A 22,479-nucleotide genomic window follows, 5' to 3' on the forward strand; every position below is an offset into this window, starting at 1 on the left:
AATAGGGTAGAGAAGTATTTACCGTTGTTGTTTGGGGTGCCTAGGAATACCTTCCACAAGATGCTATGTGGGGGGACAGTGCCATAGAGGCCTGTAAAGGACCTTCTGCATGGATCTCAGAAGGATGATTAGATCATAGAGAAATAATAAATTGTTGTAAAAGCATTAAAATAATTCTTGGTGTTAAAAGCTTCCTCTTCTGGCACCTATACTGCTGGTGTTTCTGTAAGTGCTGCCATTTCTCATTCATTTTTTCAAGGACCAATCATATACTTCCAAGTTCTACTGTGATTGCTGCAGCTTTGCTTTCCATAACTCTGTGAGGTGTACACACAAGTGTTCCCATTTTTGTCAATCTGTTGCCATGATTGGTTGTTAATATTTAGTCTTACACTGGATTCTAAACAGTCTTGATCACCACACGATTATGTCAAGTTCAGACCTCTTTACTTTCAATGGTGGACATTAACGTGACAGTTCTGACATATTAATGATTAATATACCAGTGATTTCTGACAATGAAGACTGGATTCTCCTTTTTTACTGAAACAAATGCTATATTTGGCTTAAAAGATAACGTGGTGTTTAAATTACACAGGTCAACTTGTATGCAGTGTTGTAGCTGTTGGTCGCAGGATATTAGAGAGACAAGGTGGGTGAGTAACATCTTTTATTGTCCCAACTTCTGTTGGAGAGAGACATGGACCAAATAGAGACACTGGATTTATGGCTTATTACAACAATCTATAACCCACTGTTCCAGCTTTTTTCCCCCTCCTATGAATGGAGAGGCATTCATGGGTCACTTTACCTTGAATGGTCTCTTGAAATATGTGTTAACTACTTTTGCTAAATAATCTGTTCCACCTTGTATTTAGCTGTGAAACTCTGAGTACATTTCCCAGACCTTAAGAAGAGTTGTGTGTGACCTTGACAGCTTCTCTCTCTCATCAATAGAAGTTGGTGCAATAAAATATATTACCTCATAGTCTCTCTAGTATGTAAACTTAACACTAAAAGGTCCAAATGCAGAGATGACTACAGATTCTGAGCAACTGGTTACTACAGCCCGTCAGTGTCCCAGAAATCCAAACTGAGTTAAGAATTAAACACTGAAATGTTGACAAAAGTAGATAGGGTTAACAATATAATGTCATAAAATGCCCTGCCTTTTAGAAAACTTAGAAATGTATTACTGCAACAATGGGGAAATTTGGGCATTAGGTTCTGCATGGATTGTGCCAAGATGTTAAAAAGGAAGCCCTGGGCAGTGCATTAGTTAGGGAAGGGTATAAAAGGATTGGAGGCTCTAGGACTCTGGATAAGGATGTAGATCATCCTGGTATCAGGAGCTGCATGTGGGTGCACATTAATAATGAATTATTGATGAGTCTTAAAAGCAGATAGTCAGTTAGTTGCAATCAGAATATAAAGGAGTTGGAGCCTTGTTTAATCTATCTTTTTAAGGCTCCTAACACTTGTATCTGAGTATCAGTATTTTTATTATTCCTTCCTCCTTGTTCTTGCCATTTTTCTCTCACACCATCTTAAAAGAGAAAATTATATTCTTATGAATATCTAGCTTTTATATAGCATGTTTTATCAGTAGATTTGAAAGCACTTTCATCCACATTTTACAGATGGGAAAATAAGTTACAGAGAGGTCAAGTGACTTGTCCAAGGTCACCAACAAGTAATAGCAGAACTGAGACTAGACCCCATGTCTTTTGAGTCCAAATCCAGTCCCCGGGGCTGCCCGGGGGGGGGGGGGGGGAGCCTGTGGGGCAATTTGCCCCAGGCCCTGGGCCCCACAGGGGCCCCCACGAGAATATAGTATTCTATAGTATTGCAACTTTTTTTATGGAAGGGGCCCCCAAAATTGCTTTGCCCCAGGCCCCCTGAATCCCCTGGGCAGCCCTGCCAGTCTCTCTCTACTAGATCTCACTGCCTCCCCCTTTATCCTGCTTTACTTCCTTTTTATGAATTCATCTAGTTTTCCTATGTATCTCAGTCTACCTTCCTTCCTCCCTCCCTCCATCCCATGTTGCTTCAGAGCTCTTTCCTTTGCTCCTGATCTTCAACCAGTGACAATTTCTTCTGCAGCTGCTCAAGGTCACAGTGGGTTTTTGAGTTTAAGGACTTTTCTTCTGCTGGGTGAAGCAGGGGATTTGTAATTCCCTGGGATACACCTCCTCCCTCTCTAAGGCTAGGTCTACACTACAGCGGGGTTCCGACCTAAGATACGCAACTTCAGCTACGTGAATACCGTAGCTGAAGTTGCGTATTTTAGGTCGGCTTACCTGGTGGTGAGGACGGGGGAAAGCCGACCGCTGCCGCCGACTCCGCTGCCGCCTCTTGTCGAGGTGGATTTCCGGAGTCGACGGCAGAGCGATCAGGGATCGATTTTACCGCGTCCTCACGAGACGCGGTAAGTCGATCCCCGATAAACCGATTGCTACCCGCCGGATCGGCGGGTAGTGAAGACGTAGCCTAACTGTGTTGGTATATGACAGTATGTCTACAGTAGGAAAAAAGATTGTGTTTTTAACATATGTTAGGTAATATGTTAACTAGTGTGTGTTCAAATTCTAGTACAAAATGCAAGTTGTAGTTCTAACACGTATAAGCTGGTTAACATGAACCCTCATTTCACCCTGGCTAATCAGTGTTAAAACTACACTTGCCTTTTAACACATTTTAATTAACATAAATTAGCTGACTAAACACATTTAAAATACTTTCCCCCCTTCCCCTAGTGAAGACAAGCCTTGAGAGGGTGAGAATTTTGCTGCAAGCTGGCTCAGTTTGAGCACCAGTGATGTTACGCTGCTTTGATGCATTTGCTATGGATAAAAATCCAGATGTGGCATCCTAATTTCCTTTTATATCCCAATCTGATAATTGACTTAATTAAACTTCCAGAATATTTAATATTCTGCATTTTTCTATCTTAGTGGGAGATAAATTAAATGAAAAGAAACACTTGGAGGTTTGCCAAAGTAGTCTTTAAGATGCTTGATTACTAACTTTCAACTATATTTTTAAACTGCTTTAAAATCTGAAAAGATACAGCGAGACTTCTGTGAGCTAACTATTTCACTCCCACTTAGTTAGATGTGGGGAAAGCAGGAGTGCCCCTCCTTGTTGTTTTAAATTTTAAAATTCTAGCTTCCTGCCATATGGCACCATTGGAGAAGACAGCTAGTCTCTATGATAAAAGCGTTGGCTTCACGACACAGGAAATGCCCTTCTACTTTCATACAGTGACAATGAAGTCCAGAAGCTCTCTTCTCCTGTCAAGAGAGGAAAATAATGAAGTGAGAAAATCCTGTTTGGTCGCCTAAATATTTTTGCTCTTCATTTTGTAAAGGCTTCAAACAGTATTTTTTAACTGTTTTTAAATCAAGGAATCTCTCTCACTTCCTCTACCCAACCCCCTGTTGCCCTGTCCACACTAGGAGCAGGAATGGTGTGTTGCCAAGCAGGGCTCACCCAAAAACTACTATGTAAAGTTTCCTAATGCAATTCTGCTTAGCATGAGTTTAACACTGTTTCACTGACCAGTGTGGATAGGAAGGCTTTTAAAAAAACAGCAACATAGAAACAGTATTACAGACAGAAACAGTATTCAGAAAATAGGGATAGGGATGGATTTTTTAAAGATGTTTTAGGTACCTAAAGAGGCAGATAAGTGCTTATTGGGATTATTAAAAGTGTATCAGCAGGTGAAATCAATGGGATTTAGGTGCCTAACCTGTGTCTGAAAGTCCTACTTAAAATCTGCCTCTTTAGGTGCCTAACTACCTTTGAAGATTTGGTCCTACCTCTAGTGTCTGAATATAGTTGGGTTATTGGTCCTGTTATTGCAAACAGATCTGCTACAATTTTGTTTGATTTCATTGGGATTCTTCATAGGAGTAAGGATTTACTCAAGTGGATTTGTTTTCAGTATCACAGTTAGTGAAAGCAAACAATGTTATAGCCATATCTTTGTTTGAACATTGTTTCTCACACTTTTAAAACTGTTTGTGTGGATGTGGCTTCTATATATTGGATGGGTTTAAATGTGTGGTTGGTACTTGTGTATAATATCTGCACCTTATTCTAGAAGTCAATGAAGAGCTTGGGAGAGAGGAGAGATTCTTCATAGTAGGTAGGTTAAGTCTTAAGTATGCAAAATCATTAGGAAAAACATTGTTTTCCAAAAGTAGAGCAGCAAAAATTCCCTGAAACCTGAAAAAGTTTAGGAGTAGGATGCTGACAAGGAACAGGCAGGTTTTGTAATGTTTTTTTATTTTAATTGAGAGGCTCTATCTTCCAGACCCTATAGGTCATGTTGTAATCTGGTCTTTCCTAGTTCAGAGAAATGTGAGTATTTGGTGATTCTTTAAAGATAGTTGCAGGTGACTTTGGAATAAGCTATTCAAAATGTTGACTTTTAAAACAGTATCCAAATTAATTTGCAAATATTACTACTTTATTTATATGATGATTTTACAAGTTACACGTCTCTTTACATGTCACTAAAATCCAACCCATCAGTTTGGTCCTGTTTCCTAACTTGTTGTTCTGTTCATATTAGCGTTCCATGAAGGTACTTCCCTAGGTTGTATTAAGACGTGAAATGAAAGTATCTTGATTTTGACAAGTTTCCTGTCTGCTTATGCCAAATGTTTACAAATGTAAGGTGTCATGGGTTACTTAACGTAAGTGAACAGGATTATGGTATAGGCCAGTTTAGGCTATATCATTGTTACCATATTTGTGCTTAATATTGTTGGTGCTTAATGAGTGTGTGTGTGTGTGCACGTGTGTGCGCGCTAGCCAGCATATATTAGTCAACAAGAGAAAACTAACTATTAATATAATTTTAATCTGTGGGTTAAAAAAATACCAGTGTAAAGCAAAATTAATTTTTAAATTGCAAATTCTGGATTTATCTCTCCATTCACTTTTCCCCTCTCTAATAATCACGTTGAGAGTTCTACATCTGGAGACTCCCCTCACATTTTAGAGGGTGGGGTCAGCTTGATCCAGTGGATAAAATATTTGACTGGGAGAGACAAGACCTGAGTTCTAATCCCAGTTATGCCTCTGATCTGCTTGGACAAGTCAGTTCTGTCTCCATGCCCGTTTCCCTTCCCCCCTTTGTCTGTCTTATCTTCTTACACTGTAAGGGCCAGATTTTTAAAGGTATTTTGGCATCTAAGGATGGAGATAGCCACCTAATGGGACTTTCAGAAGAGCCAATCTCCATCTTTAGATGCCAAAATACCTTTAAAAATCTACCTTGGAGTAAGGACTGTCTCTCATTTTGTTTTTGTATAGTGTACTGGTCTCAGTTGGAATCCCTAGGTGCTACTGTAACAAAAATAATAATGAAAGGTAAAATATTTAGTCATTAATACTAAAATCTGAGTCCTGTATAACAAGCTAGATGGAAGCAAGAGTGAAGAGGATTATATCCAGTGTTACCGAGTGACTAGAGGGAGGTTCTGAATTGTGTCCTCCAAAACTCATTGCAGAGACCAATTTTATTTAATATTACATAAATGGTCTTAAAGATTATTAAAGTTTTAGAGTGATCAAAATTCATTGATAATATTAAGATAGGAAGCAAGTGAATACTTTCTGAGGAAGCAGCATATTATAATAATTAGGGAAGTGGGCAAGTGACAAAGGGTATTCTATGTCTCAAGCATGCATATAGACTTAATGAAAGAGAATATATATTTAATAGAGTACAACTGCAGGAAAAAAATAAGAAAGGGACATAAAGGAAAAAGTCAGTGATGATGGAGTCACAGTGAATGCATTATGTAAAAAAGCAAATGATGTTCTAAGATATATAACTAAGGCAACTGCATTTAACTCAGAGACAATGACTGAATTAGAAAATACTTCATTTGAAATGTTATGGAGACTTTGAATTTGTTTCATAAAGGAAATTAAAATCTAAAGGTATGTCTACACTACGAGAGTAGTTCGATTTTAGTTAAATCGAATATGTGCAATCGATATTAGAAAGTCGAACGTGTGTGTCTACACTAAGGACAGTAATTCGACTTTGTGAGTCCACACTAACGGGGCAAGCGTCGACATTGGAAGCGGTGCGCTGTGGGCAGCTATCCCACAGTTCCCGCAGTCCCCGCTGCCCATTGGAATTCTGGGTCGATCCGCCAATGCCTTCTGGGTAAAAAAATGTGGCGAGGGTGCTTTTGGGTAACTGTCGTCATCCGTCAGTCACTACCGCCCTCCCTCCCTCCCTGAAGCGCCGGCGGGAAATCAGTTCGCGCACTTTTTGATCAGTGACAGCGCGGACGCCACAGCACTGCGATCATGGATCCCGCTGCGACCATCGCTGCAGTTGTGGCCGTTCTCAACGCCTCGCAGCTTATCATACACCTTTCCCAGAGGCAGATGCAGAGAAATCAGGCTAGGAGGCTACGGCACCGCCGTGAGGGCCTGAAGTCGGAGAGTAGCACAGAGCTGTCAGAAACCACGAGCCCCAGCGCCCAGGACATCACGGTGGCAATGGGGCATGTGGATTTTGTTGAACGGCTATTCTGGGCCCGGGAAACAAGCACGGACTGGTGGGACCGCATAGTGCTTCAGGTCTGGGATGAATCCCAGTGGCTGCGAAACTTTCGCATGCGGAAGGGGACTTTCCTCGAACTTTGTGAGTTGCTGTCCCCTGCCCTGAAGCGCAAGGACACCCGCATGCGAGCAGCCCTGACTGTCCAGAAGCGAGTGGCCATAGCCCTCTGGAAGCTTGCAACGCCGGACAGCTACCGGTCAGTCGCGAACCACTTTGGCGTGGGCAAATCTACCGTGGGGGTTGTTGTCCTGCAAGTAGCCAAGGCAATCGTCAAGGTACTGCTGTCAAAGGTAGTGACCCTGGGAAACGCGCAGGCCATCATAGATGGCTTCGCAGCAATGGGATTCCCAAACTGCGGTGGGGCTATAGATGGGACTCACATCCCTATCCTGGGACTGGGCCACCAGGCCAGCCAGTACATCAACAGAAAGGGCTACTTTTCAATGGTGCTGCAAGCACTGGTGGACCATCGGGGACGTTTTACAAACATCAACGTCGGATTGCCGGGCAAGGTTCATGACGCTCGCGTGTTCAGGAACTCTGGTCTGTTTAGACGGCTGCAGGAAGGCATTTACTTCCCGGACCACAAGATAACTGTTGGGGATGTGGAGATGCCTACAGTGATCCTCGGGGACCCAGCCTACCCGCTAATGCCCTGGCTCATGAAGCCCTATACTGGCTCCCTGGACACTGCACAAGAACTCTTCAACTACCGGCTGAGCAAGTGCAGAATGGTCGTGGAGTGTGCTTTTGGCCGTCTCAAGGGGAGATGGAGAAGCTTACTGACTCGCTGTGATCTCAGCGAAACCAATATCCCCATCGTTATTGCAGCTTGCTGTGTGCTCCACAATCTCTGTGAGAGCAAGGGGGAGACCTTTATGGCGGGGTGGGAGGTTGAGGCAAATAGCCTGGCTGCTGATTACGCCCAGCCAGACAGCCGGGCGATTAGAAGAGCCCAGCAGGACGCGCTGTGCATCCGGGAGGCTTTGAAAGCCAGTTTCAAGACTGAGCAGGGTACCCAGTGACTTTTAAGTTTGTGGACACAGAAGCTGAACTTGCCCCCGTTTCTTTACCCGGTTGCCGTCGACTATCCTCTCCAGTTACATACCCCCTTCACCCCCTTCCCAAAAAATAAAATCTGTTCTGTTTTGTTAATGGACACCGTTGTCTTTATTACTGTTTTCGCGGGAATGTTTTAAACCTGGGACGCAGACTGTGGCATAAGATCTGTAACTGCCCTCCCCCGCCACAAAGTCACAGAGCAACCCCTCCTCCCCCCCCAGGACATGAAAACCACCTCCCAGACTGACCAGGGTAACTAGTCACTGCACTGTATATGTGCCCTGCTGCTGGACCTGCCCCCTGCTAAAGGTGACTGTCCTGTCCAATTACCAAGCCCCTTCCCCCCCCTTCAGACAGACTCTCCTCCAAAAGAAGAGGATGGAAACAGTAATGAACAGAAACGTATTTTTTATTAACAACCGCACATGGAACGGGGGGGTGAAACTTGGACGGGGTCTTGTGTGAGGCGGGTAGGAAAGGACTTTTCAAATTTTGGGGAATGAGAGCCTTCTAGTGGTAGAGCAGTCCGCAGGGGTGGAGTGAAATTTTTCACGGACCCTGCTGCCCCTCCGTGTTTGGACTTTGGGTGAGGGGGGTATGGGACTTGGTGGCGGGGCAGGGCAGTTAGAGAGAGACTGCAGCGGGGCTCTCTCCTCCTGCCTCCGGTCCTGCAGAACATCCACAAGGCGGCGGAGCGTGTCCGTTTGCTCCCTCATTAGTCCAAGCAGCGTTTGAGTAGCCTGCCAGTCCTCCTGTCGCCACCTCTCCTCCCGTTCCATGTTTGCCCGGTGCATTTGGGACAAGTTCTCCCTCCACTGTGTCTGCTGGGCTGCCTGTGCTCGGGAGCATCCCATTAGTTCAGCAAACATGTCTTCCCGTGTCCTCTTCTTCCTCCTCCTAATGTGCGCTAGCCTCTGGGCAGATGTGGCTGTGGGAATTGGAAAAAGGGAGTGAATTCCTGAGACAGATCAATGTATCTGTGAACAGAGAACATAGTCTTTCTCTGTGAACAAGACCATGCAGAGCACCTATCACACGCGCACTGAGGACAAGGTCGAATTTTCGGCCCTCGCGTACAGTGCCTGCGGTCTTGCTGTGGCGAGCTGAGGAGCGGGGCAGGACACCGGACTTTGTCTAGCTGGCAAACATGGTAAGCCGTAGACTTGGGGCTGCTTAAAACTTTAAGAGTGGCACTGGCCTCCTTTCACATAGAAAGCAATGCGAGTCTCTGCTGGCAGCAATCCTGCAAGCATGAACTCTGCCCCTGTCCCAGCCCCTCGCGGCTGTAAACCGCGTGGCTGTAAACCGGCGGTTGCAGTTCTGTAAAGGGACGGGCAAGCAGTCCCAATACTAACTTTCCCCTACCTAATTCACAGCAGGGAGTCATGCCAGACATCACCCTCCTGAAGGTCTCGGAGAGCCAGAAGGAGCGGATGCTTCGTGACAGCCTGCAGAAACCGGGGCCATTTGCTGCAATGCTCTGCAAGGCCATGATCCCCGAGTACCTGCTGGCGTTGTGGCAGGGAAACGTCTCATACCACGAGGGGCCTAATAAGCTCTCCCTGCCCAGGAACCTGCTCATGAGGCTTGAAAAACACCTGCAGGAGGCCTATGAGGAGTTCTCCCCGGAGGATCTCGCCTCTATCCCCGGATACATTGATCAGTTTTTGGCTTAGGTGCCCTTGGAGGGACAAAAGAGTGGAGCGTTTTGGGCAGTATAATCATGAAGTGGACATTGTGAAATTTTTTGAAAATAGTTCGGACTATATATTGAAGCGCCCAAAGACAGACTAATCATGATACCCTTTGCACATATTCCCGTTTTGTTGGACTTTACTCTTTACATGTTTTGAAGCACTTTACCCATTGTTAATATTTTAAATCTTCCTGTCCTGTTATAAATAAATGTTTTTAGATGTTTGAAAGCACTTTAGCTATTGTTAATATTTTAAATATGCCAGTTATGTTATAAATAAATGTTTAGATATTTAAAACACTTACTGCTTGATCCTTCCCCTGAATCTGTGTCTGGGATAACGGCTGGGGAGGGTTGGTAGGGGATCTCTGTGAGGGTGATGAAGAGCTCCTGGCTGTCGGGCAAATCAGCGTTGTAAGCGCTGTCGACTGCCTCGTCCTCCTCATCTCCTTCCTCCTCTTCCCCGTCCGCTGAGGAACTGGCCGCGGACAATATCCCATCCTCAGAGTCCACGGTCACTGGTGGGGTAGTGGTGGCGGCCGCACCTAGGATGGAATGCAGTGCCTCGTAGAAACGGGATGTGTGGGGCTGGGATCCGGAGCGTCCGTTTGCCTCTTTGGTCTTCTGGTAGCCTTGTCTCAGCTCCTTGATTTTCACGCGGCACTGCGTTGCATCCCGGCTGTATCCTCTCTCTGCCATGGCTTTAGAGATCTTCTCATAGATCTTTGCATTCCGTCTTTTGGAGCGCAGCTCGGAAAGCACGGACTCATCTCCCCACACAGCGATGAGATCCAAGACTTCCCGATCAGTCCATGCTGGGGCCCTCTTTCTATTAGATTGCACGGCCATCTCTGCTGGAGAGCTCTGCATCGTTGCCACTGCTGCTGAGCTCGCCACGGTGTCCAAACAGAAACTGCGATTCAAACTGCCCAGACAGGAAAAGGAATTCAAATTTTCCCGGGGTGTGGCTGGTCAGAGCATCCGAGCTCGGACTGCTGTCCAGAGCGTCAACAGAGTGGTGCACTGTAGGATAGCTCCCGGAGCTATTAGCGTCGATTTCCATCCACACCTAGCCTAATTCGATATGGCCATTTCGAATTTAGCGCTACTCCTCTCGTTGGGGAGGATTACAGAAATCGATTTAAAGAGAGCTCTATGTCGAACTAAATAGCCTCGTGGTGTGGACGGGTGCAGGGTTAATTCGATTTAACGGTGCTAAATTCGACATAAACGCCTAGTGTAGACCAGGCCTTAGACTCTAACTTTGTTTTGGGGGTGACGTGTGGAAAAGGCTGAAGAAGCTGTATATAGCTAAGTTCGAAGAGGAGAACATTCAGAAGTAACATACAAATATATTTATGTGGCAACCACACAGCAATCTGTGAATGAACTTTGTTTACCTTAGTAAAATTTATGGGCAAGGACTAAACATAAGGAGACTTAGGGTATGAATCCACAAAAGTACTTTGGTGCCTCTGTCCCATTTTGGGGGCACCTAAGTCCTGTGTTTAGGTATCACCATGATCCATAAAACTCTCGCTCGTCTGCGTCCTAACCTGTAGGTGCCTAAACTCCCTCAGCTTCTGGGCATGTGGGTGCCCAGGGACATATCGCCTTCCTGAGCATGCCTCATGATGGGTGTCTGGATGCCTAAGCCTCAGAGAAATTCACGTTTGGCGGCCTAAGTTGTGTGTGTGTGTGTATAGGGTTAATTCCAGTAGGTGGCCCCTGAGCATGCCTACTGAATTGAATCACTCAGGCAAGTTCACACAAAATCATCAGAGGGAGAAGGACCTCTCTTATAACCTTTATGCTCAGTCAGGATGTGGGAGACCCCCATTTCAGGTCCCCCTCTCTTCCAGGGGAGAAGGGATTTGAATGGGGATCTGCCACCTCTCAGGTGAGTGCCGTGGCCACTAGGCTATGGAATAGTCTGACATGGGGCTCCCTCAATCTCTTCTATTGAAGTTTTTCCACTTTAATTAAACAATGGGATACTTAAAAATTAATTGGACCAGAGAAAGAGTTAGAATGATTCAATAGTCTAGTGTTTAGGGCACTCACCTGAGAGGTAGCAGATCCCTCTTCAGATCCTTCAGGGGGACATGAATTGGGGTCTCCCACATTCTGGTTGAGTACCTTATCCAATAGGCTAAAGGTTTAAGGAAGGTCCCCCAGTTGGTTTGTTTCAGGTCTTGCATGCAACTTAGGCGTCTGCACACTGATTTCCCCCCAGTTTGTGGATTACTAGCAGAGCAAGGTGCTTTCATGTAGCCCAGACTTAGGTATCTATATCTGAGAGAGGAATAGAGTTTACAACACACCCATTCTGGCCAGCGTCTCCTATTGGCTAGCTTAGGCTTCCAGTCCTAGTGTGCTGGCTTTGTAGACTGCATTCTTATGTACCTGTCTCTCCTCTTTCATTGTATCGGGAGCCTATGCACCTAACTCAGGCTTTGTGGATCAGTGTTAGTCCTGAGTTTTTCTAGGTGCCACAACACTGAGCATTGCAATGCCCAGGTCCCTGCATGGATCCCAGCTGTGGAGCGTGGATGTTGAGAAGAGATTTTTAGTTCAGAGAATAATTGGGATATGGAACAGGTTGATAGAGGCTATAACTGAAGATCAAGGAATTTAATTGTGGAATGGATGAATATCTAGAAACTTGGAGCATTTCTGAATAAACTTGCATATAGGTGGCTGTGATAACACAGCTCACTATAAAACCCTAAAAATATCTGTGCTATCCCTAGAGCTTCATGTTCTTGGATGTTTAGTTCCAGAAGGTGAAGCTTCCTCAGAGAGCTGGTGTACTGCCCCTGAGTCAAATATAAGTTGCCTGCTTACTGAGTTTGACATGAAGAGTAGACGGGCCATATGTATTTATATAATATGCCAAGTGTGGAGCTTATTGTTAAGCATGATTGCCTTTTTATGGTTGTTGATTTCACTAGTCATACCTACTTAAATCCTGGAATCTTTACTGAGGCACAAATCTTGAATTTTGCCATGAGAAGGCCTTAAGGATTTGGCTTGATACGAGGGCATGATTCAATTCAATTCAACCAAAGTGAGAAATACTTAGGAGTAGTAAAAATCCAGCTAACTGGAGTGTTGGATTGACTTAACATTGACTCCAGGCTCTCTGACCCTCTGCACATTGCATAAATCAGGAGAATTCTGTAATGACATACACTTTTGGGCATGTGGTTATAGGGAAAGGTAAAATCATGAACTATTTGAACGTAGGCCTTGTCTACACTACAGGGGAAATTTGATCTAAGCTATGCAATTTGAGTTACGTGAATAGCGTAACTCAAATTGACGTTGCTTAGATATACTTACTGCGGGGTCCACGCTACGCAATGTTGATGAGAGATGCTCTCTCGTCGACTCCCCTTACTCTTCTTGATCCGGTGGAGTACAGGAGTCGATGGGAGAGCGATCTGCAGTTGATTTAGCGGGTCGATTCCCCAGTAAGTGTAGACAAGTCCTTAGTAACTTTATTGGATACCTACAGAGTCAGAGCCTTTGCTTTCCAATCCTTTTCATAATGCTTGTTTTATTTATTTATATAGATAAAAATAAAATAATATTCTTGGCTGCATAGTCACCAGATACCTTGCTAAGACACAACAAGGTGCAGATGAATGCTAGGGTGGGATTATGTTGTATGAAAGAACCCAGCTCTGTAATGTGGGATTTCATTTATACAATGGCTTACTGATGATTAAAAAGACATATTACACAATAGTTCAATTTATCCTAAGCAAATGATCAATGAGGGAAGCAGTGATCTGCTTCTGTTTAAGGCTCCTTCTCTGTTGCTTTGCCCCTGAGTCTTCCAAATTATCCTGAGGAAGCAAGATCTGGTTTGGTGGTCCCCCAGGCCTCCACAAAAATATAGGCTGGAACAAGGGCCCTGTTTATTCAATACTGAAAGTGCCATTTTCCAGCCATCAGCTGATGGGGAAAGAAGTGGCTACTGCATTTTTCTTTTTTAGATAATACATTTAGATGCATTGCCAATGGAAGGGCTCTGTCACGAGGCAGGGCTTCTCCTCAGCTTGCCAAGGACTCTCTGCTGCCCCCACAGTCTTTTTTAGGCAGTTTTATTGTCCAAACTTAAACAGTTCCTCAGCTCTCCTTTTACATCTCAGACTTTTGCTGCCTTCCCTCCCAGGGGAGTCTGAGGGTCCTGCTTTTTTGTGTTCTGTGGCTTTGTCTCTCACTCGGTCACTCTTTGACCCCTTATAGCTCCAGGTGCAGCCCCGTCCCCTAAATTAGCCCAACTGGGAGCACTTGTTCTGGCACAGGGACACTGGACCTCCTTCAGTTTATGGGGCCAGCCACCCTGTGACAGGTCCTTATTGATGTCAATTGACTTTCAGGCTGTCAGCAACTTCCTTCTCATTTTCCCACTCATTCTTGTGTCTTTCAGTTCACTCTTCTGCCCACAGTTTGAAGGAACTGAGGCTGGAAGCAGGGGCTTCAACTATTCTAAAAATCCTGTTTTTTTTCCTGTTCCTCTTCCTTTCCCTCAGTTTAATTTCTGCTTTCATCTAAATTTCATCTTATTTTAAAAATAAGTAATAAAGTGCTGCAAAAGAAAGTTATAGTAAATCAATCTTTGTTGAAATTTAAGTCACTGTTTCCTTTAGCAAATATAGTACAGAATGGAATAATTTGGTTTTACATTACTTGTCAATTTTAGTGTGCTTTAAAAACTCTTCTTTTCCTGGCAGGATTTGAAATCTAGCAATCAACGAGATGAAATTGCAGCAGCACGTGCTTCTCTGAAGGAAAATTCGTCTCTTCTACATTCAATTTGTTCAGCTTGTTTGGAACATTCAGATGTTGCATCCCTTATAGCCAGCAAGGACTCAATTTGCAATGAAATACAGAGCGCTCTCAATGTCATTTCTAATGCTTCTCAAGGAATTAGGAATCAAAAGGTTCATCCTATGTCTCATTCAGCTATGCTAGGAAGTGCACTTGATGAGCTTGAGGTAGGTATATATGTAAACATGTACCAACACACCGTACACTGGAGAATTAATTAATTTATTTTAAATGAAGGTAGTGCTTGCTAAAGTGACATTGAAAGCATTAGAAACTGAAGTTTTGTTTATTCAGTGTGGACAATATTAATGCAAGCTTTCCCATAAGGTGCATCAACCCTAACCTTGGTGGGACCACTTCCTGCAGATGAGGTGGTGGTTAGGTCTCCAAGCCTGTTTAGTTTTTGGATTCTCTAATACTGCCAAAAAGGGTGCTAATTAGTTCTTGTTGAGTTGCTGATGGAAGGGGTGGGCACACATAGGACAGAAACTGGAATAAGCCCATTTTATAAATGCCACTAACCAGTTATCAGGTGAAAACAATTTTGGTTATCACTGGCCTAGGCTGGATTTTAACCAGTGTATTGGAATAAAAGCTTCTGTCCTAATGCCGTCACATGTGATTCACATAATTGAAGTTTAGGATTTGAACAGGGCCGGTGCAACCACTAGGCGAACTAGGTGGCCGCCTAGGGCGCCAAGTGGTTGGGGGTACCAAAAAGAGCTCCTCAGGGGAGGTGGTGGAGTGGAGGTGAGCTGGGGCAGGGGGGCACAGGGAAGGCTGCCCGCAGCAAGTAACGGGGGGGGGGGGGGCGTGCAGGGGAACCGCTCCCCGCCCCAGCTCACCTCCACTCCGCCTTCTCCCCTGAGCACGCCACCCCCGCTCTAATTCTTCTCCCCTCCCAGGCTTGCCGCGCCAAACAGCTGATTGGCGCGGCAAGCCTGGGAGGCGGGAGAAGTGGTGCGGCGTCTGCATGCTCAGGGGAGAAGGCAGAGCAGAGGTGAGCTGGGATGGGGAGCTGCCGCAGGGGGAGCTGCCTGGGCGGAGGGGGGCAGGGAGCTGCGGCGAGAGGGTGCCACAGGGCGGAGGGGGGGAGCTGCCGCAGGGGGGGCACCGCAGAGCTGGGAGCTGCCCCAGGGGGGGTTCCCTGGCTCTTCTCCATGGCCCCCGCCCCTGCTCTGCCCCAACCCCGCCTCTTCCCACCCCTGCTCTGCCCCAGTCCCGCCCCCACTCCCCTGAAGACTGCAGCCAGGCCCGACCCTGCACTCACCGCATGATAAGTGGAGCGACCCAGCCCCAGCCTGTTCCACTCCCCTGGCTCCCAGGCTTGGGGGGAGGGGGGAACCGCCCCCTCCCGCACTCGCCGGCGGCGCGGCTGGGAGCCAGGGGAGCGGAGCAGGCTGGGGCTGGGTCACTCCACTTCTTGCAGGAAGTGTCCAGCCCCTTCTCCTCTGTCCTCCACGGAGGCCTGGGGCCAGCCCCCCGCCTCCCATAGAGGCCCACGGGGGGGCTGCATAGGGCACCAAAATAGCTAGGGATGGCCCTGGCTCCCCAGGCCGGAGAGGGGGGCGCAAGGTGAAAGTTTCGCCTAGGGCGCAAAATATCCTTGCACCAGCCCTGGATTTGAATTATGCTCTTTTTCTGTCAGCGTCATTTAATGAACAGTGACAAAGTAGTTAAATTAATATCTTTTATTGGACCAACTTCTGTTGGTAAAAGAGACATGCTTTTGAGCCACACAGAGCTCTTCTTCAGATCATCCTGGGACCAACACAGCTACAATGACTCTGCAAACTGTATAATTAACAGACATAATGTGATTCATATGTTTAGACAAAAATTGTGTTTCTGTTTTCAGCAGTTAAGAATATATTTGAGGAAAGTCGCATCTTTCTCTTCTCCCAAACAAGTCTTAATCATCTGAGTGAGGTTTCCCCTTTGCATGTCTGGCTCTGACCTGATCTATTTGATGTTAGGAGACCAGAGTTCTAGTTTCGGCTCTGCCATTGGTCTGCTGATTAATGTTGGACAAGTCCCTTCTCCTCTTTGTGCCTCAGTGTACCTAAATTGGGCATGATGATACTGACCTCCTTTGTAAAGCACTTTGAGATCTACTGATGAAAATGCTATGTAAGAGCAAGGTATAATAGTAATAATGTTGTTAGTATTCCTTCTGGTGCTTGAATTTACCCTCTGCACACACTTTCCCTCTAGTAAAGAGTCACTAGCTCTGCATTATGAGCCTGATCCTGCAAGGTGCCCTCAATTCCCATAATGTTAACAGGAGTGCTCCAACTTGCACAGTTTGGCTCTAATTCTGCAGCCAGAATGACAAGAACACTGTTCTGTGTTGTTTTGTTATCAGGAGATAGGGATGACTTCTGAATGGGTGACAGACCCTTCCTGTCTAACACTGAAGTATCCCAGCACCACTGTACGTCTGAGTTCAGCTGGTCCGGTGAGCTGCATTAGAGAGATGCTGCATAATATAAGATAATGGCTTTAACAGTAGAGGCAACAGAATGATCTGACTAATAATGTCAGTAGGTGCCATTGAACCATGCAGAATGTCTTGGAAGTAATTGCTCCCCCTTTAGCCTTTTCTGTGCTGGGGAAATTTTAAAAAATATTCCCACCATTATTACTATTAAGCTACTAAGATTACATCTATACTATGAGCTAGTGATGTGATTCCCCTGCTCGTATACACATACTTGGGGGAGTTCTCATTGAACTAACACAAGTATGCATATATGAGCAATGGAATCACACTCCTAGCTCATCGTGTAGATGTAATCTTAGTTGAGCTGCTTATACTGGTGAAAGTCCTAATGTAGACAAGGCTTATTTGGCTGGACCATGCTAAATTAATCTGTTCTTCAGCAGTATAACTGATTTAGTGCTAAAAATACTGGAAATTACCAGTTGTTTGCCTAAACTGGGCTCCCAATGTTGCTAACACTGATTCAGCAAAACCAGTGTTATATCGTTGATGGTAATGTTCCCCCCCCTAAAATTCTCTAGTGAAGACAGGCTGTATATGCAAATATGTATATGACATCACACAATCTATATTGACTATGTGAAATCCATATCATTTTTGTATTTTTCAGTTTTACTGTTACTACATTTGTTGTTTTTTAAAACATAGAGAACAATGGTAATTATTACAAGATCAGAAATCCTCCTTTTTGTTGAATTTATTTTTAGTTAGAAATATAAGAATATAGAAGCTCAAACTACTGTTAAATATTTTTTTTCATTTACTTGTATATTTTTTTACTGATCACAAATGGGAGCTGAGGCTGTATGAGCTAGATAAAGCAAAATGTATTGAGAATTTGCCATTTTTAATGATTTTACAAATTTAAGGGTTGCGCTTTATTTACAGAAAGTTGAGTATGGTAAGAACCCAAAGTAACCTTTGCTCTGTCTTGCTCTTGCAAATACAGTGCTGTGAAACAAATTGATGTAGTAAATAATGTGTTGGAAGCAAACCTCATTAAATTTTATCATGTGGAAATGTATCAAGGAGTTTACTCAACATGTACTATCCAAGAGTTTTGCAATATCTTTCACCCTTACATGCAACTGGCAGTCTGAAAGTAAATAGAGATTTAGTTGAGCAAAACACAGGTAGAATTAGAACATTTTACCTCCTAAATCCTTGTGTATCAAGAATTCCACAATAAATTCCATAGAACGCCTATGACATTCATAATTAAACATAGATTAGTAATGTTTAATTCTTAATAATTACTAGGGTTGTCAAGCAATTAAAAAATCGATAAAAGCGATAAAAATTATTAATTAATTAATCGTGCTGTTAAACAACAATAGAATACCATTTATTTTAAATATTTTTGGATATTTACTACATTTTCAAGTATATTAATTTCAGTTACAACACAGAATACAAAGTGTACAGTGCTCACTTTATTTATTTTTTTACAAATATTTGCAGTGTAAATAAACAAAAACATGTATTTTTCAATTCAACTCATACAAGTACTTTAGTGCAATCTCTTTATCATGAAAATTGATCTTACAAATGTAGAATTATGTACAAAAACCCCTGCATTTAAAAATAAAACAATATAGAACTTTAGTGCTTACAAGTCCACTCAGTCCTACATCTTGGTCAGCCACTCACTCAGACAAACAAGGTTGGTTACAATTTGCAGGAGATAATGCTGCCTGCTTCTTGTTCACCTGAAAATGAGAACAGGCATTCGCATGGCACTGTTGTGGCTGATGTTGCAAGATACTTACGTGCCAGATGCGCTAAAGATTCATATGTCCCTTCATGCTTCAACCACCATTCCAGAGGACATGCGTCCATGCTGATGACGGGTTCTGCTCGATAATGATCCAAAGCAGTGTGGACTGACGTTTGTTCATTTTCATTATCTGAGTCAGATGCCACCAGCAGATGGTTGATTTTCTTTTTTGGTGATTCGGGTTCTGTAGTTTCCGCATAAGAGTGTTGCTCTTTTAAGACTTCTGAAAGCATGCACCACACCTCGTCCCTCTCAGATTTTGGATGGCACTTCAGATTCTTAAACCTTGGGTCGAGTGCTGTAGCTATTTTTAGAAATCTCACATTGGTACCTTCTTTGCGTTTTGTTAAATCTGCTGTGAAAGTGTTCTTAAAACGAACATGTGCTGGGTCATCATCCAAGACTGCTATAACATGAAATATATACAGAATGCGGGTAAAACAGAGTAGGAGACATACAATTATCCCTCCAAGGAATACAGTCACAAATTTAATTGACGAATTATTTTTTTAATGAGGATCAGTATGGAAGCATGTCCTCTGGAATGGTGACCGAAACATGAAAGGGCATACAGATGTTTAGCATATGTGGCATTTAAATACCTTGCAACACCGGCTACAAGAGTGCCATGCGAATGCTTATTCTCACTTTCAGGTGACATTGTAAGTAAGAAGCAGGGAGCAGTATCTCCCATCAATGTAAACAAACTTGTTTGTCTTAGCAATTGGCAGAATAAGAAGTAGGACTGAGTGGACTTGTAGGCTCTAAAGTTTTACATTGTTTTGCTTTTGAGTGCAGTTATATAACCAAAAAAAAATCTGCATTTGTAAGTTATACTTTCACTATAAAGAGATTGCACTTCAGTAATTGTATGAGATGAATTGAAAAATACTTTTTTTCTTTTGTTTATCATTTTTACATTGCATATATTTGTAATCAAAAATAATATAAAGTGAGCACTGTGAACTTTGTACTCTGTGTTGTAATTGAAATCGATATTGAAAATATAGAAGAACATCCAAAAATATTGAATAAATTTCAATTGGTATTCTATTGTTGTAAGTGCGATTAATAGTGATTAATTTTTCTGAGTTAATTGCATGAGATAACTGTGATTAATTGACAGCCCTAATAATTACATGTTGAACACTGTATTAAAAGAACATGCAGGGCCAGATTCTTCAATGCCTTCTCAGGGCCTTTGCATCACCAGAGTGTAGGGGAGCTCACAGCTGTTGCAGAGCCACTATGTCTGTTTCCTGAGCCAGCCTCGTCACCCACCACCTGGTCTCAGCATATAGGGTGTGTCCAGAGTGCAATGCAACTGGGATGGAGTCTCTTAGAAACCACACCCAGGTGGCAAAAATTAGAGAAGCCCAAAGGCTGCTTGAATGTACACCAGGGCTCAGGATGGCACAAATTTGCTCAGAACCTCAGGGTGCTGTAGCCAGCTTTCACATTGCTCCAATCTTTCTTTTGCATGGAGCAGAAGCTCAATGAAGCAGAGAATTTGGGCCTAACGATCCAATTTAAATACTCATTTTCTTTTTAAACTTGTTTTGCTTACTGCTCACTGCATTAATTCAGTAGCAGAAAAAGACATTCAGGGCAAGACACTTTAGCAAATCTGTACTGTAGCTGCTCAATCTGTCTACTTTTGTAGGTTCTGGTTTGTTTATGTTGACTCTTCTACCTGCCACTACCTCGGAATTGATCAAGGTAAAAACAGTCCATTATGTATCCTTTGTCTTACACCTGCCTGGGAAATATTGCCTGTTCTTTTGAGCTTCTCTACACTGTTGAAGAAAGCATACATATCTGATTAAATTATTGGAAGAATTAAAACCACAACCAGAATCCTTTTGAGTGAGTCACTTCTTTTGTTTAGTATCAGAGGGTAGACGTGTTAGTCTGTATCCACAAAAACAACAAGGATTCCGGTGGCACCTTAAAGATTAACCGATTTATTTGGACATAAGCTTTCATGGGTAAAAAACCTCACTTCTTCAGATGCATCCCAATATTTAAATTCTTGATTTATAAGTGAATGTTGTAGCCATTCATTCAAGTATGATACGGATCATCAGATCATTTAGATATCATTACATAACCAGAACTTAAGAGGTCTGCTATGAGAAGGAATCCCTTCTGTTTCCCCCATACTTCGAAGTTGTTTCTCTATGAGCATTTGGCTCTATTGGTTTACTCTGTGAGTATGTTGTCAGCCCATTCTGCAGCTTAGCCTCTGTCAGTGCACTGGAGAAAGTAGCAATGCCAGCAGTAGCAATGTTTTCTCTGTGTCAAGCCATCCCACGTCTGAAGCCCATTTAGGAGTCAGGATGTTGTAGGAGGAGAGATACACCTCTACCCCGATATAACGCTGTCCTCGGGAGCCAAAAAATCTTACCACGTTATAGGTGAAACTGCGTTATATCGAACTTGCTTTGATCCACCGGAGTACGCATCCCCATCCCCCTGGAGCACTGATTTACCACGTTATATCTGAATTTGTGTTATATCGGGTCATGTTATATCGGGGTAGAGGTGTATTGCAGTTGGCAGGCAAACACCTGGAACCAGTATCTGCAAACCACTCCATGGGGTGGTACCTCTCTGAAACTGTTTAGTTTCAGTGATTGACTTTAATCACCTCCCAGCGTATTTAATTCCTGTGGGAGCTGTGGTAACCCCTCCTGCATGGAGTAGAACACAATCATAAATAAACCATTCACACACAGCGTAATACAGTATGGTCCCTAATACAATCGCACACAATGTATTTATCTGTCACTGTGGGCACCCAACATTCCCCTAAAGACAGTAGGAGATGTGGGTGCTTATTACTCCTGAAAATCAGGTCACTTTTATTTAAGTGCCTTGGTTTAGGCACTGAAGTTTGAAAAATATTTACAACATTACTTATTATAATTAAGAAAATGATCGAATAGCATAGAAGCAGTATTGTCAGAAGTGCCATGTCATAAACTCTATGTTGCAAAGAATTAACTAGACCTCCCTTGACTATATCACACTACCTTTTTTCATAAATACAAAAATACTTCTCCAGTTTAAACACCTTTGCCTTCTTGAGGCCTATGTGGAATTGTACATTTGCATGCACAAACAATATAAGGAAACTGCAGCACTCAACGAGATTAGTTTCTATTTTTGACTTTTTGTCATCTTTTGGCTATGGTGGTGCTGACTGTTATCCATGCTTAGAAGAGCCATAATGCATTTAGCTGAATAAACGCTTTGAATACTTAGGATACTTGACAACTTCTTTGTCTTGACCACATTTCTGGATTCTGTATTTAAAGGTTAATTTTATACAATACCTCCTTACAGCTCTTTTGGTAAGCAGTAGCTTTTATCAAAAGTTAGTTTAGACTTATTAACTTTCAGGGAGATATGTTTTTGTAAATTTAGAGATAGATATATTAAGTAGACCAATATGCCATAGTCTCTCTGAACTGTTATTTCTGTTACTGCACCCGGCTGTACTACTTTAAAATTACTATATCAAGTTATAGTGATAATATAGTATTTACCTCTCAATAGCGCAAAAGAGCAAAAGTACAGAAACAAAAGAAGAGGACACACACAAAAAAAAAGATTTAGCAGACATTCCTCACCAGCAAGTGCTTTCTCCTGCATCCTTCTCCAAATGTATCATAATCTAGTGAACTGGCATATGCTAGTTTTGCAGATAGATCATCATCATCAGTTCATTGTGGCTGTATTTATGAGCGAGCACCTATATGTTGGTGGGGATCACAGCAGTTTCATTTCACAGAGAGAAAGTAACAGACTGAAAACTCAGACCAGAACTAGTAAATTATTACTCATTACTCTTATTGACAAGAATAACTCCATCTGACTGGCAAATTGTTAATAGGATTGTGAAGTTTTCTCATCAAAAATAGTACTAGCTAATGTGGCGAAGTCTCCCATGGCTTCTGAAAAGTAATCATCCCCTGCCCCACGTACCCACATATTAT

The 22,479-nt window shown here is 43.3% G+C and overlaps 1 protein-coding gene across 1 annotated transcript in view; it reads left to right on the forward strand.

The window, feature by feature from the left end:
• Nucleotides 1-22,479, forward strand: part of CTNNA3 (catenin alpha 3) — a 968,742-nt gene that overhangs the window by 177,229 nt on the left and 769,034 nt on the right. The window contains exon 5 of the mRNA XM_029911396.1: nucleotides 14,102-14,365. Within this exon, the coding sequence (XP_029767256.1) occupies nucleotides 14,102-14,365 (264 nt within the window). The remainder of the gene's footprint in view (nucleotides 1-14,101; nucleotides 14,366-22,479) is intronic.

This window comes from Terrapene carolina, unplaced genomic scaffold (genome assembly GCF_002925995.2).
Source record: "Terrapene carolina triunguis isolate 2854851 unplaced genomic scaffold, T_m_triunguis-2.0 Scaffold95, whole genome shotgun sequence".
In the NCBI taxonomy this organism is placed as follows: Eukaryota; Metazoa; Chordata; order Testudines; family Emydidae; genus Terrapene; species Terrapene triunguis.